Below are 11,943 nucleotides of genomic sequence, written 5' to 3'. Positions count from 1 at the left end.
CACAGCTCCAGTGACTGCAACAGATTCGTTTACCAAAGTTTATAAATTGTACGTTGGAACCTAGAAACTATCCAAAACTCAGGGTTATAGATAATATACCTGGTAGCCACCGATGACCAAGAGATTAGGATAGCTAGGGTGAAAAACGCAAGAGTGGAATTTGTTTCCAGAGGAACTAAGCTCGTGGATGCAATCTCCCGAGCTCAGAGACCATAATTTAACAGAGTCTTCGCTAACAGAAGCTACCAACTCTCCGTTAGTGTTCCAACAAACAGAATGTACATTTGAGGAATGTCCCTGACAGATAAAGCCATGAGACATATAAGCATACAGTCCTACATAGTACGTGCAACGATGAACATTTATGACACCTAAGCAATTTGATTTTATCAAAGAAGAAAACATATTAGAAGATGCATGTATTTAAAGTGGAAAACAAAGTCTTATGTGGACTGAACAAAGGAGAATATAATCTTCGGCTTTACCTTAAACATGTGGACCCGTCTGTCATTTTCAACATCCAGAATAGATACAGTATTTTCAGAAGCTGCAGCAAGCATTTGTCCAATTCTTGGCTGGAACCGTACTTGCGTGCTAGCACCCTGTTGTTGGAAAATTCAAAGATTAGAAAATAGAGTACAATTTGGGGAGAAGCCATATGAAAATTCAAGGGCTTGCCTTGAAAGCACGAATGCAATTAGTGGCGTTGATGTTCCAGAACCGGATATCATTGTTGCCATCACAAGAGCAGAAAAGCTCAGTTTTCTTAGGGTGAAAATCAAGGGACATTACAGGTGCAGTATGGCCAGAAATTGTTCGTAGATAGTAACCAGGCTGCACAAATTGGTAGTAGTTTAGTCACAACAGAACACCAAAAAATGACTGCCAATTTAAAGAGATGATTTACTACTATACATCAGCAGCATCCCAGATTTTGATAGTTTTGTCGAACGATGACGTCGCCAGTTGAGTTGAATTAGGTCTGAAGCGAACATCTGTGATGATATGACCATGTTCTTCCGGAGTGCTCTCAGTTTGTAGTGTTTCCATGTTCCAAATAAAAACCTACTGACAAAAAGAAATTTGCATCCACATTATCTGTTTTTCGATAAACAATATCTGACCTACCTATAAACGATCTACAAAAGTTAAGGTCATGGCAAGATTATAAGCAAATTGTATGTTCCTTTCCCAGAGATAAGATGTTTCACCTTCTTATCATGTCCAGCGCTAGCCAACAACTTCCCATCAGATGAGAAATGACAGCAGATGACCTTACTGGCACTTCTTCTTATAGAACTAACCTCACTGAAGCTAAAACCTGAAGGAAAAAGGACCATGGTTAGTATCCATCGTCTATTAGTAGCATGTTTAGTCTAAGGGGGCGAGAGAATACCCTTTGAAGTTTCGGCATGCTCAGAAGGGTTCCGCTTTAGGGTGCTAAACAAGCTTCCTCCATCTCCATCATCTTGAGACAAAAACGATTCTACATTATCTTCTAGGGCTCCAACATCTCCAAACGGTTCCATGTCATCCTGCAGCTATTAGTTCTTGTCATAAGAAAGCTGAAAATAACACGGCTCGATATGCTATGCAAGAGAATACTGAAGCTGCAAAGAAAGCACTTCCTTTCACACAAAACTGCACGCTCTATTAGGATGTTACTAGAAGAACAATGCTAGATTGTTGTTATCATTATTTTTAGGAAGTTAAGAAACATACCAGCTGGTTTGCTGATGATGCAAGACCACCTATTCCATCAGAACCATACATCATTGGTCCCTTTGGCATGCTATTCACGTGCTGCATGTTACCAGGTATAGAAACTCCATCGACAGGGGTATGCGTTGACGGAGTTGACGGCTGTGAGTTGGATGGGCCGACCGTGTTTCCTGTCCCTGTACTGTTAGCAGGACCAGAAGAAGAAGGCCCCTTTCTTTTGCGGTTGTTCTATCAAAGACAAGAAAAGGAAGTTGTGGCTCAGTCATCTGACGCACTGTATAATATACTAGTTTGGTCTAAACCACATGATCCGCATAGAAGTACCTGTTGTGATTGCTGTGATAATAAGGGATCTTGTTGCTGAGAAGAAGATTGCTGTACTGCCGGCATGTTGATATGCTACAGACCAACAAACAGCAACGGATAAGGGAAAATCAGAAAGATGTTTGATTGATATAAATCTTAGAAGTGAAGTCCTCACGTTTGGCAGTCAACAGCTATTAATTGCAAATAAATTTTCTAAATTGAGGAGAGCGTGTGGTTAACAAGGAGAACCCAAATTGTGTGCCCTAAATAGATCTACAAACACATACACATAATATTACAAATTTTTCAAATGCAAAGTTGCAGCAGTTGCAGGGTATTCAGAACGAGCAATTATCAAAAAATGCATACAAGGACAGATATATCGATCCAATTTCATCATCTAACGAACACATAAAAATAAAATGCTCAATGTGGAAGTTCTCTCGGCCACCCCGAAAAAAGATTATAGAATTCAGCTCAAAAGAAGCCACTGCATTCAACAAGGATATTATTTTGTGGCGATTCGAGAAAAAAGGTCTTACTTTTGACGAACTTGACTGCATTGGAGACCCTATAGATCCATCATTTGCATTTTGTTGGCCATCTTTCGAATTCAGGTTTCCTCTAGGTAATCCTGTAAATCTTCGAGGGTCCATGTCACCATACATGGGTGAATTAGTCATGTTTCCTTGCCCTTGAACCTGAGCCAAGATCTGTTGTTGTTGTTGCTGCTGCGGCGAGAGCTGAAACTGACTTTGATTTTGAAGGAAAGCTTTCTGAACCTGAGGGCCTAAACCTGGTCGGATTGTATCGATACCCTGTAACATTTGGCAAGAAACTTAGTAAGAAACTGGACTTGGAATGACAAACAGATAATCCTGCAAAAGAATCCCAATGACTTACAGTTAATGGCCATCCCTTTAAAGGAAGACTACCTACTCCAGGGTTTAATCCTTCACAAAAGAAAAGCAAAAAACCATAAGACTTGATCTAAAGAGTTGTACATAACAAATTTCTCGTCAATGCGTAGGGAGGCGCATGCCTTTTTGACAAAGCCTTGCCCCAGCAAGCCTAGGCGCGCTTTTTAAAACACAGTGTAATTCATCATAACTTTTTACAATATAACAGGGAAGAATATGTTTTGGAGTCCGACGTCTATTAATTGCCATGGAAGGCATGCTATCAGTATTTATCACCATATTCTTTTAGGTAAGTGTACACCCCGGTATGCATTACATTGGATTAATTTACCTGCATTACCCATCCCAGGCTTCGATTGCAGAATTCCCTGGCCATAAACTGTAGAAGGATCCACTGGCAGTTGTCTTGGAGATGTACCCAGATTAACTTCACTTTTGATTTCCTGCACGTTCAAGAGATTCAGATGCACACCAAAATATTTGATTGGAGACTTTGGGTAAGAAGATTTGAACAGTCATAAAGTAAGGGGCCCAAGTAGTAGTTACAGGGGTCTGCTGAGTTCGTGATTGAAGTTGCTGCAGTGCTGACGAAACACCACCTTGATGATTTCCTTGGACCATCTGACTGTTTTAGGACAGAAAAGAGAAGACGAGAAGGGGTCAACGGCGTGAGGATAGGAATTATGCCTGCAAAAATGAAGCTGAGACAATTTACCCGTGATGGTTTGTTCCTGCTTTAAGAAGGGCCATCCTTGCATCCATATGGGGTTGGGATGTCTCGGTGTTCATTGGATTTGGTTGCTTCATACGTTCCTCGTACATTTTTGCAGCCAAAGCACTGGCATTTGACTGCCCAATGATCCCTTCAGAACCAATAGCATTCATTGGACCCCCTAGAGAAGGATGATTAGGGTCCCTACGCTGCATTTGAGCTTGGCGCATCAACTGCATTTGCTGCATTTGAATTTGCTGCTCCTTCGCTTTACCTTGTTGTGCCTAAAACTCAAAAGCCATTGGTCAGTTAAATGAAAACTGAAAAAAAAGGACCATACCTACAAACGATAGGAAGCCACCTCTATATAAGCTGCAGCAGCCTCTGAATGTTTCTCATTTGTCCTTGCAATGAAGATATCCCAGAACACAGACCACCACTCAAAAAGAAACCCTCCAGGAGCATCAATTGCTACATTATTCACATAACACATGAAAAATTCCAACGAGTCAATCACTTAGCTTTAAGCCCAATATACAATGAAACAAAAACGGCTTGAATCGGAAAAACCAAAAGAAAAACTCAAGAGCCAACAGGACAAAATAACTCTGACAAAACATACTACTGAATTACAAAAAGAAGATATTCTTATTCCTAGTGCCAGACTAGACCAGAAGGTTACTTCAGAAATGGTTTAAGAATAAAGTCAAAAAAGCAGATATTTACCAACTGGATCCGGCGAGACTTTCCCTTCAGTCATAAATGATTTCGCAGTGTTATGCAGTTTCTTCTTCACCAAATAATCATATATGTAAACGTCAAGCCTACACCCCAAAAAGATGTAAAAGGAAAGTGAACAACAAAAAAAAAAGTAATATTTCTAAGAAGAAACACAAATCTAGGAAATGAAAAATTGGTCACTAAATACAAATCACTAACATCTTATCAGCTTCCCAATTGCTCTGCGCCATAGCTTCAGCCCGAGATCGAGCTAAATAAGTAGTTGAAGTAAGTCAATCTTTATTCAAAAATGACTCTTTTTGACTCGGAATTTCGATTGACTAAAAAAACTGACCTGAATTAAGCTCAAACAAATCAGAGTGTTTCTTGGTAGATCAGAACCCTAATTCGATCTTCAAAACCCGTGTCTTTAAAGATCAAGCATTTGCAGCTGCACAGACAGAGAAATTGAAAAAGAAATCGGGAAAAAGTTAATTGATTACTTCTATGCGAACACGACTTCAAAGGACTTGTCGGATTGACATAGAAGTGATCGAATTCATAACTGATGGATCACAATTGAATTGAAAGAAAGAAAATGAAAAATCTAGGGTTTGAGAGATTCCAGTGAATTGTTTTTTACCTGGAGCTAAGAGTAAATCGATCATGAAACAGCTGGAAGAGAGAGAGAGAGAGAGAGATCGGATAAAAGGTTTGAACAATTTTGGAGTATATTGGAGATCAGAAAGAAGTTCTTCAGAGGTTTGGTTTGATGCTTTTGGGTAAGCTTAGGATTCGGTATATGTTGATTAATGGGCCTCAGTGTTTGGACTTATGAGCTTCCTTAAATGGGCCTATTATTGGGTCTGTTATTGGCGGGTAAAAATCCCAATGTTCAGGAGTGGGCTGTGGAAATGTGTAGCTCTTACGTTATTTGACAGGAGAAGACGGTGTTGAATTCACTAGACTAGTCAACTTGAACGAAAATGTGTCGAGAAAACCATTGATTCTCTACTTCTTGTGTTGTGGTAATTCCATTTAACCGACGATTAGTAAGAGGTCTTTTTCATCTAGCTAATGAGGATTTCAAATACTAGTTCAATACTTGTGTGTTTGCTTGGGGTTTTAACTTTTAACTATCATGAAATTACAATTAGAATTGACGAATCCAGCATTAAACTTTGTTTTCTAAAAGTTAGTAAACGATGCATGTAGTGAATGATGCATGTAAATGATGAACCTAGTGATCAGCCTAACTGTATTTCTTTCTTTTGTGGTTTGGGAATTGAAAAGTTAATAATATGTGTTTGGTTTGAAACCATTGATGGCACATAAATGAGATCACTTCTTTACCACTAAATGAGATCACATTTAGCGTTTGAATAATGCAAAAAGGGTCCTTAAATTATGAGGTGCTTTATACTAGAGCTTGTCCACCTATAAAAGGAAACTAAAGCAGCCACAATTTATTTTTATGAATACACGGTTTTTCTTTCTCTCTCTTTTTTTATATGTCCATGGGTTTTTCATTTATATATGAGGGATTATATAATATGCTGAACTATAAGTCCAGAGATGACACATCTTTTTTTGGGTTCAAATCCAGAGTGGCACATTTATTCGATATTTCTACCTGAGGATTGCATTTGTCGATCTTTATATCTAGATAACTTAACAAGAACCAATTATTAAACAATGTATATACTTCGTCGATGGCATTCAGGTTTTTTGCCCCCAATAACTTCTAGAGTATTCTATTCAAAATATTAATCTGAAACTTATATATACAATTCACTTTATGTGCATACATTTGTATATAATTCATAGAATTATTGATTCTTTCAAATATAGGAGTAATTTACAGCAATTTCTTGTTATGTTGGATTAGATCAACTGGGCAGTTGGCAGACATGAATAAATTGGACAATGACAGGTGGACCTCATTTAATTTAATTGTACTCAACCAATTACTATTATCTTCGCTTTGTCACAAGTTGGACCCTCCGGTTTATTCAATGCCGGTTTTCCTCTTTTCCTCACGGTTATATACCAGGCATCTCATCTGTGGATGAATTATAATTTTTTTACATTAATCCTGATGCAAAAACATGAATTACAACCTGAAACAATTAGACTAACTAATGCGAAGTTTGTCAACTATAAAAATCAATAGAGAAAATGTGCAGATACTAAACTAAACCGGACTTGATAAGAAATTCAACCCAAAAAAAAAAAGAAGTAGCAAAACCGGTTAATGTATGTACGCAGCGACATGTCTATATAAACAGACCAAAGACTAAGCTTCACTGACACAACTGTCTTCTCTCTTTCATATTCATCATACAAAACCTCGTGGAATTTATTAATCAAACCACTTAATTATGGGTTTAATTGCCCGTAAGGCGTGTGTGTTTATCTTCGTATTCGCGCTTGTCGCCGAGTTTGCATTCGCAAATGTCGAGGTTAAAGACGACAAACACTTCTTTCACAAACCTCGTCCATTCTTCCACAAGCATGGCATTTACAAGAAAGGTTTTAGAAAGGGTTTGGGCGGCGGTGGCGGTCTTGGTGGCGGTGGCGGCCTTGGAGGCGGTGGCGGTCTAGGCGGCGGTGGCGGTTTGGGCAAAGGAGGCGGTCTAGGCCACGGTGGCGGTCTAGGTGTAGGTGGTGGTCTAGGCCACGGTGGCGGTCTAGGGTGGAGGTGGTGGTCTAGGAGGCGGTGGCGGTTTGGGGCGGAGGAGGCGGTCTAGGCCACGGTGGGTGGTTTGGGCGGAGGAGGTGGTCTAGGCCACGGTGGCGGTCTAGGTGGAGGTGGCGGTGGTGGTGGTGGTTTGGGAGGAGGAGCGGTTTGGGTGGTGGAGGAGGATTATGGTGGTGGGAGCCGGAGGAGGATATTGGTGGTGGTGCTGGAGGAGGAGGAGGATTTGGCGGCGGAAGAGGATTCGGCGGGGAAGCTGGTGGTGGAAGAGGGTTTGGAGGCGGTTATGGTGGTGGTATTGGTGGACATCACTGATGAGACTCATGCTCATGCATTCGTACGTTGTTATTATTTAATTAAATGAGATATGATATAATTAATTATTACAATAAAATGATACATTAGCAATTGTGTATGTCGTTTCTATTTATTTTGAGTCATATTGTATGCTGCTGTTTTGGTTGGTTTCAACTTTCAACTGTCAAGTTTGGTTAATAAAAATGGTTGATTTGCTTTTTGTTAATAGTTTATGAGTGGGTGTTTTATGTTTCTATGCATGTTTACGTTAATCTTTACCCAATATGTGATGTTATTTGATCTTATCAGATTTATCTTATAGAACGTCAATGATAATATTTTACAAGACTTTGTTAAAATGAATTTAAATAAAGTTATGAGTATAAATAGTTAATCAACCACTTTTATTAACCAAACTATATAAATCTTTTAACAAAAAAAAAACACACTATATAGATCTATGGTCATCCTTTAAGCAATACCATCCAAGACCATTTTCCTCAGTCATTGGATAATCTTACGGAGCTCGAATCACTAGACATGTCAAGAAACCAACTCTCTGAGACTATTCCTCAAGGACTCACGAGCTTCTCGTTTTTGGAGTACATAAATGTGTCTCACAATGAACTCAAGGGTGAAATGAAATACCACAAGGACCAAAAATTACTGGACAATCCAAATCTTCTTTTAAAGGGAATGCAAAGCTTTGTGGTCCTCCTCTCTAGGTAAGTTACTAAGTTGTTTCGACACTAACGCACTACCGCAGATAAAACACCATAAGCAAGAGGACAAAGAAAGAAGAAAATTAGCAGAGGCAGGGAAGACGTTATGGTTTAATTCACTTATTAGCCATAAAAAAAAATTGGTGGATTGAAGAAAGGAGTCAGAAGCTAAACATTAGATTTAAGATTACAGAAAAAAAAACCATATCATCACCTAATCTATAAATAAGCAAACCCCCAACAGCTTACATCTCTTTCCAAAACATTCATACCCTAAAGGCCCTTTTCAGTGCTAAGTAATAATATTTCTTTCCCCTGACGAAATCAAATGAAAAAAAAAAACATAAAAACAGAGAAAAAAAAAAAAAGATGGGCATATATCGGGAGGAGTTTCCATCAGTTTAGTAGAGCAATTATGGGGCTAATAATCTCTCGACGTATTTTTCTTGTTCTTTTAAGTTTTAGGTACACTTGAAGCCATGACAAACCGAGAGGATGATGATGAGAATCAAGGCAATGATGATACCGAAGACTATGAGCTTAATCTTCATGTTCTCAAACCACATCTTTCTTCTTATTTTCGTTCCTTGCGTTCTGAAATCTTGTGCCTGGAGACATTGGAATTGGAAATATAAGAGCGTAAGAACTGGAAGGTCCTTTTATGCTTATCCATATATGTATCGGGTATGTATACACATAAAGGTAAGTACCAACCTGTGAACGAAGGTTCTCAGTTTTGTCAACTAGAAGCTCAATTTTCTCACCACGGTCAAGGACCTGCAAACAAATAAATTACATAAAGCTCAGTCAGTTTTGCAAAAGCGGGTCACTTTTACCTTGAGGGTCAGAGAAAATTCATACCAGTTATGACAAATATGGTCAAACTAAAGATATATAGACCTGTGAGATTGACATAGATATACTACTATTCTGACCTTCTCAATGTTCTCCATCATAACACCTTTCACCTCAGTCACCTGAGCCTTAACCTTGGCAAGCTTGCTAATCTCTTCAGGATGATCCACACAGTACTGCATGTGTTCCTTCAGTTTAGACCTACGGTACAATCAAAACCAGTATAAATTGTATCCACAGAGACTTAAAAAAGAGAGAGAGTTTTTGTTTTGCATTCTGAATGGTAGAGCTAAAAGTACCCAAACTCTCTGTTCAAACTGTTGGGTTGAGCAGTGGTAGCCTTTCCACCACCATATCTCTTGTTGAAATCCTCTTTAACTCGCTCCAAGAACGCCATTGGAATCTGCCTCCCAACAGATTCAACAGCAACAACACAATAGGCTGCAACAAAAAATGAGAATCCTTTGTCAGGTCCATGGACAAAAGATGAGATATTGGAAGTAGAACAGGACCATATATGGCTTACAAATACGAAACATTAGTGTCAGAAGCAAAGCGAACAAATCCAATCGATCAGACATCAATTCATGCTAAAAGCATATTTTTTCAATCTCGGATTTTGGTTTGGATGTAGCAGATGAACTTCTAACTTCCATGCAATGAAAAGCCTAAATTTCATCATATATGAATCAAAATATTGTACAAGCACAGATAAGCCATACATAGAGATGCTCAACTGATTCAGAACACCCAAAAACAGAGATCCAGATAAATCCAAACCAAGAGATACATTCATTCATCAATACAAAATGAAGAACATCTTCAAGGCATTCAATGGCGAGAAACCTTAATTAATGCCCAAAACGCACAAATGACCAAACCAATATATCCAGTGGAATCGATTACAATACGAATACGAAGATCGAAACTTAAGCCATTCGAAAAGAGCGAAACGGAGAACTTATATTGTAACGCGAATCCAGGCATTCATGAAGAGAATCATATTCCAAAAAAAAAATTGTGTTGGGAGATCGAGAAGAGAAGACTCACTGAAGCCATTTTCGACGAGGTAATTGAAGGTGTGACCGTCGCAATTGTAGGTAAACTTGTTATTCGAAGAAGGAAGCTTCTGGAGGCACTGTGCAGCGACGGAAGTGAAATTCCCCTTAAACTCAGTGTACTCAGCGAGAATAACCGTGCCACGAGCGACGAAGCTGTATATCAGATTTTGTTGTCCCATTGTTCCCGAAGAAGAAGAAGAAGAAGAAGAAGAAGAAGAAGAAGAAAGGACCCTAAAGCAACACAAATCCGAGAATTTGAAATCGATGGAAAGAGAGAGAGAGGAAAGTTTTGGTTTTTTTGGTTTCCTTTGTGTGTACGGAAGGGAGAAAGATCCAAAATAGAAGGGAAAATGAAAGGGAGAGAGAGAGATGGGGACGACGCTGCGATCGTTTTGAAAGAGATAACCAAACAAACACAAACAAAACAAAACAAAAAATTGAAAACGCTGGATTCTCGCGTGAGAGAAGTTTCTTTCCCTTTTAATTTATTTATTTATCACCCGTTTCGTTCAAATTAATTGTCTTATTAATTGCATACATAATCTTTTGTCAGCAATTGCATAACTTTTTTCATTATCTAATGACTAATTTGAATGTAGGTATGTCGATGTGACTCGTCTTTCTCAGTTTAAGTCTATCTATTGTTACGATTCAATGGACTTTGAAAAAGTGTACCAGTTTCGAAATAAATGCATGTTTGAATTGTGTAGACGGTTTTTTTTTTTTTGGGGTTTTTTCAATATGAATTAAAGATGTTTCATTTCCTTTTCTTTTAGTTCCATCAAGATTTAATTTCAAGCTACAAAGGTGTAAACACTAAATTTAATTATTCTTTAAGAAATAGGTTCCTGAATTTTAAAGTAAGGTTATTATTAAACATCAGGAGTATATGGTAATGTTTGAATCCATGACTTTGACTGGGACCAAATTGTTCCTAACAATTTGAACTATATGTTATAGGTAAGGTAGGATACTCTTTTTCTTTATCAAAAAGAAAAAAAAACGTTGTTTGTACCAAATGTGGATAGAGAAGAGCTACAATGAACTTCAGAACATTTTCAAATTCACATCTGAATATTATTCAATCATACTCAAAGTCAAATTTCTTAGAGCTATTATTTTTTAAAGCAACTGTGAAGTAGATAAAGCAGAAACTACACTATCATTTCCGTGACGAATAATTAACAGCAAATCGTCACTAACTCTGTCACTTTGTGAGTGTGACTGTGTGAGGCATCTAACTTATTTAGAACTGTGTATTTGTGAATGTTTGTTTGACTCTCTCAATCTCTCGTAGTTGTTGACTTAAGCTTGAAGATGAACATTCTAGAATGAGTTTGAATATTTCCTATTAGGATTAGAAATATGTTAGGAGTTATCTAATATATGTTAAGAGTTATCTATAAGGAAATTTATAGTTCTAATAGGAAAAGAAAATAGGTCATTATATAAGGAGATGCAAAAGTGTTGCATAACTAATGAGTTAGAGTTTAGAGAGTTTGAGTTTTGAGTTATTTTCTTAAGCTAATAAAGAGAGTTATTCTTTATAAGTTGAGTTCTTAAGCATTCTTAAATTCTATAATTGGTATCAGAGCTTTGAAAGGATCAAAATCGGCGACCACAACAGATCATAATCAACGACCACGAAGATCATTAGCTATCAAACCATGGGAGACCTCGTTCCTGTAACTAAACCTAAAGAACTTAGTGTTTCTTCTATTCAATGTCCCATGCTGAACTCTACAAACTATACAGTATGGGCCATACGAATGAGAACATTACTCAGAGTTCATAAGGGTATGGGAAATTATCGAAACAGAGTCAACGGACATGGAGAAAAACGATGTAGCCACAGCCTAGCTATTTCAATCAATTCCAAAAACCCTAATTCTGCAAGTCGGCGGATTAGAAACAGCGAACAATGCCTGGG

General features: G+C 38.1%; 3 protein-coding genes across 3 annotated transcripts in view; 1 reads left to right on the top strand and 2 right to left on the bottom strand.

The window, feature by feature from the left end:
- LOC18027475 (transcriptional corepressor LEUNIG_HOMOLOG) overlaps nucleotides 1–5,140 on the bottom strand; it is a 5,496-nt gene extending 356 nt beyond the window's left edge. Inside the window, exons 1-19 of the mRNA XM_006410335.2 lie at nucleotides 5,024–5,140; nucleotides 4,736–4,831; nucleotides 4,600–4,651; nucleotides 4,387–4,484; nucleotides 4,022–4,131; nucleotides 3,664–3,944; nucleotides 3,495–3,573; nucleotides 3,280–3,391; nucleotides 2,932–2,981; nucleotides 2,571–2,846; nucleotides 2,047–2,121; nucleotides 1,723–1,950; nucleotides 1,397–1,535; nucleotides 1,212–1,321; nucleotides 916–1,065; nucleotides 679–834; nucleotides 486–602; nucleotides 100–297; nucleotides 4–14 (exon numbers count right to left, since the gene is read on the bottom strand). Of these exons, the coding sequence (XP_006410398.2) occupies nucleotides 4–14; nucleotides 100–297; nucleotides 486–602; nucleotides 679–834; nucleotides 916–1,065; nucleotides 1,212–1,321; nucleotides 1,397–1,535; nucleotides 1,723–1,950; nucleotides 2,047–2,121; nucleotides 2,571–2,846; nucleotides 2,932–2,981; nucleotides 3,280–3,391; nucleotides 3,495–3,573; nucleotides 3,664–3,944; nucleotides 4,022–4,131; nucleotides 4,387–4,484; nucleotides 4,600–4,631 (2,222 nt within the window). The 5' untranslated portion in view covers nucleotides 4,632–4,651; nucleotides 4,736–4,831; nucleotides 5,024–5,140. The remainder of the gene's footprint in view (nucleotides 1–3; nucleotides 15–99; nucleotides 298–485; nucleotides 603–678; nucleotides 835–915; nucleotides 1,066–1,211; nucleotides 1,322–1,396; nucleotides 1,536–1,722; nucleotides 1,951–2,046; nucleotides 2,122–2,570; nucleotides 2,847–2,931; nucleotides 2,982–3,279; nucleotides 3,392–3,494; nucleotides 3,574–3,663; nucleotides 3,945–4,021; nucleotides 4,132–4,386; nucleotides 4,485–4,599; nucleotides 4,652–4,735; nucleotides 4,832–5,023) is intronic.
- Nucleotides 5,141–6,678: 1,538 nt separating this feature from the next.
- Nucleotides 6,679–7,603, top strand: LOC112081466 (glycine-rich protein 23). The gene is given in 5 exon segments (XM_024148170.1): nucleotides 6,679–7,073; nucleotides 7,075–7,109; nucleotides 7,111–7,138; nucleotides 7,140–7,221; nucleotides 7,224–7,603. Coding segments are annotated over 5 exon segments (627 nt in total). The 5' UTR covers nucleotides 6,679–6,761; the 3' UTR covers nucleotides 7,394–7,603.
- Nucleotides 7,604–8,229: 626 nt separating this feature from the next.
- On the bottom strand, nucleotides 8,230–10,370 carry LOC18027474 (putative vesicle-associated membrane protein 726). The gene is made up of 5 exons (XM_024147949.1): nucleotides 10,003–10,370; nucleotides 9,252–9,393; nucleotides 9,033–9,153; nucleotides 8,812–8,874; nucleotides 8,230–8,705 (listed from the first exon to the last, which is right to left on the bottom strand). The coding sequence occupies exons 1-5, from the start codon at nucleotides 10,190–10,192 to the stop codon at nucleotides 8,559–8,561; spliced, it is 663 nt and encodes a 220-aa protein (XP_024003717.1). The 5' UTR covers nucleotides 10,193–10,370; the 3' UTR covers nucleotides 8,230–8,558.
- Between the last annotated feature and the right edge of the window lie 1,573 nt (nucleotides 10,371–11,943).

Source organism: Eutrema salsugineum, unplaced genomic scaffold, assembly GCF_000478725.1.
Source record: "Eutrema salsugineum unplaced genomic scaffold, Eutsalg1_0 scaffold_10, whole genome shotgun sequence".
Lineage (NCBI taxonomy): Eukaryota > Viridiplantae > Streptophyta > Magnoliopsida > Brassicales > Brassicaceae > Eutrema > Eutrema salsugineum.
The sequence above is the reverse complement of the archived record's forward strand: the minus strand, read 5'-3'. Positions and strand labels throughout refer to the sequence as shown.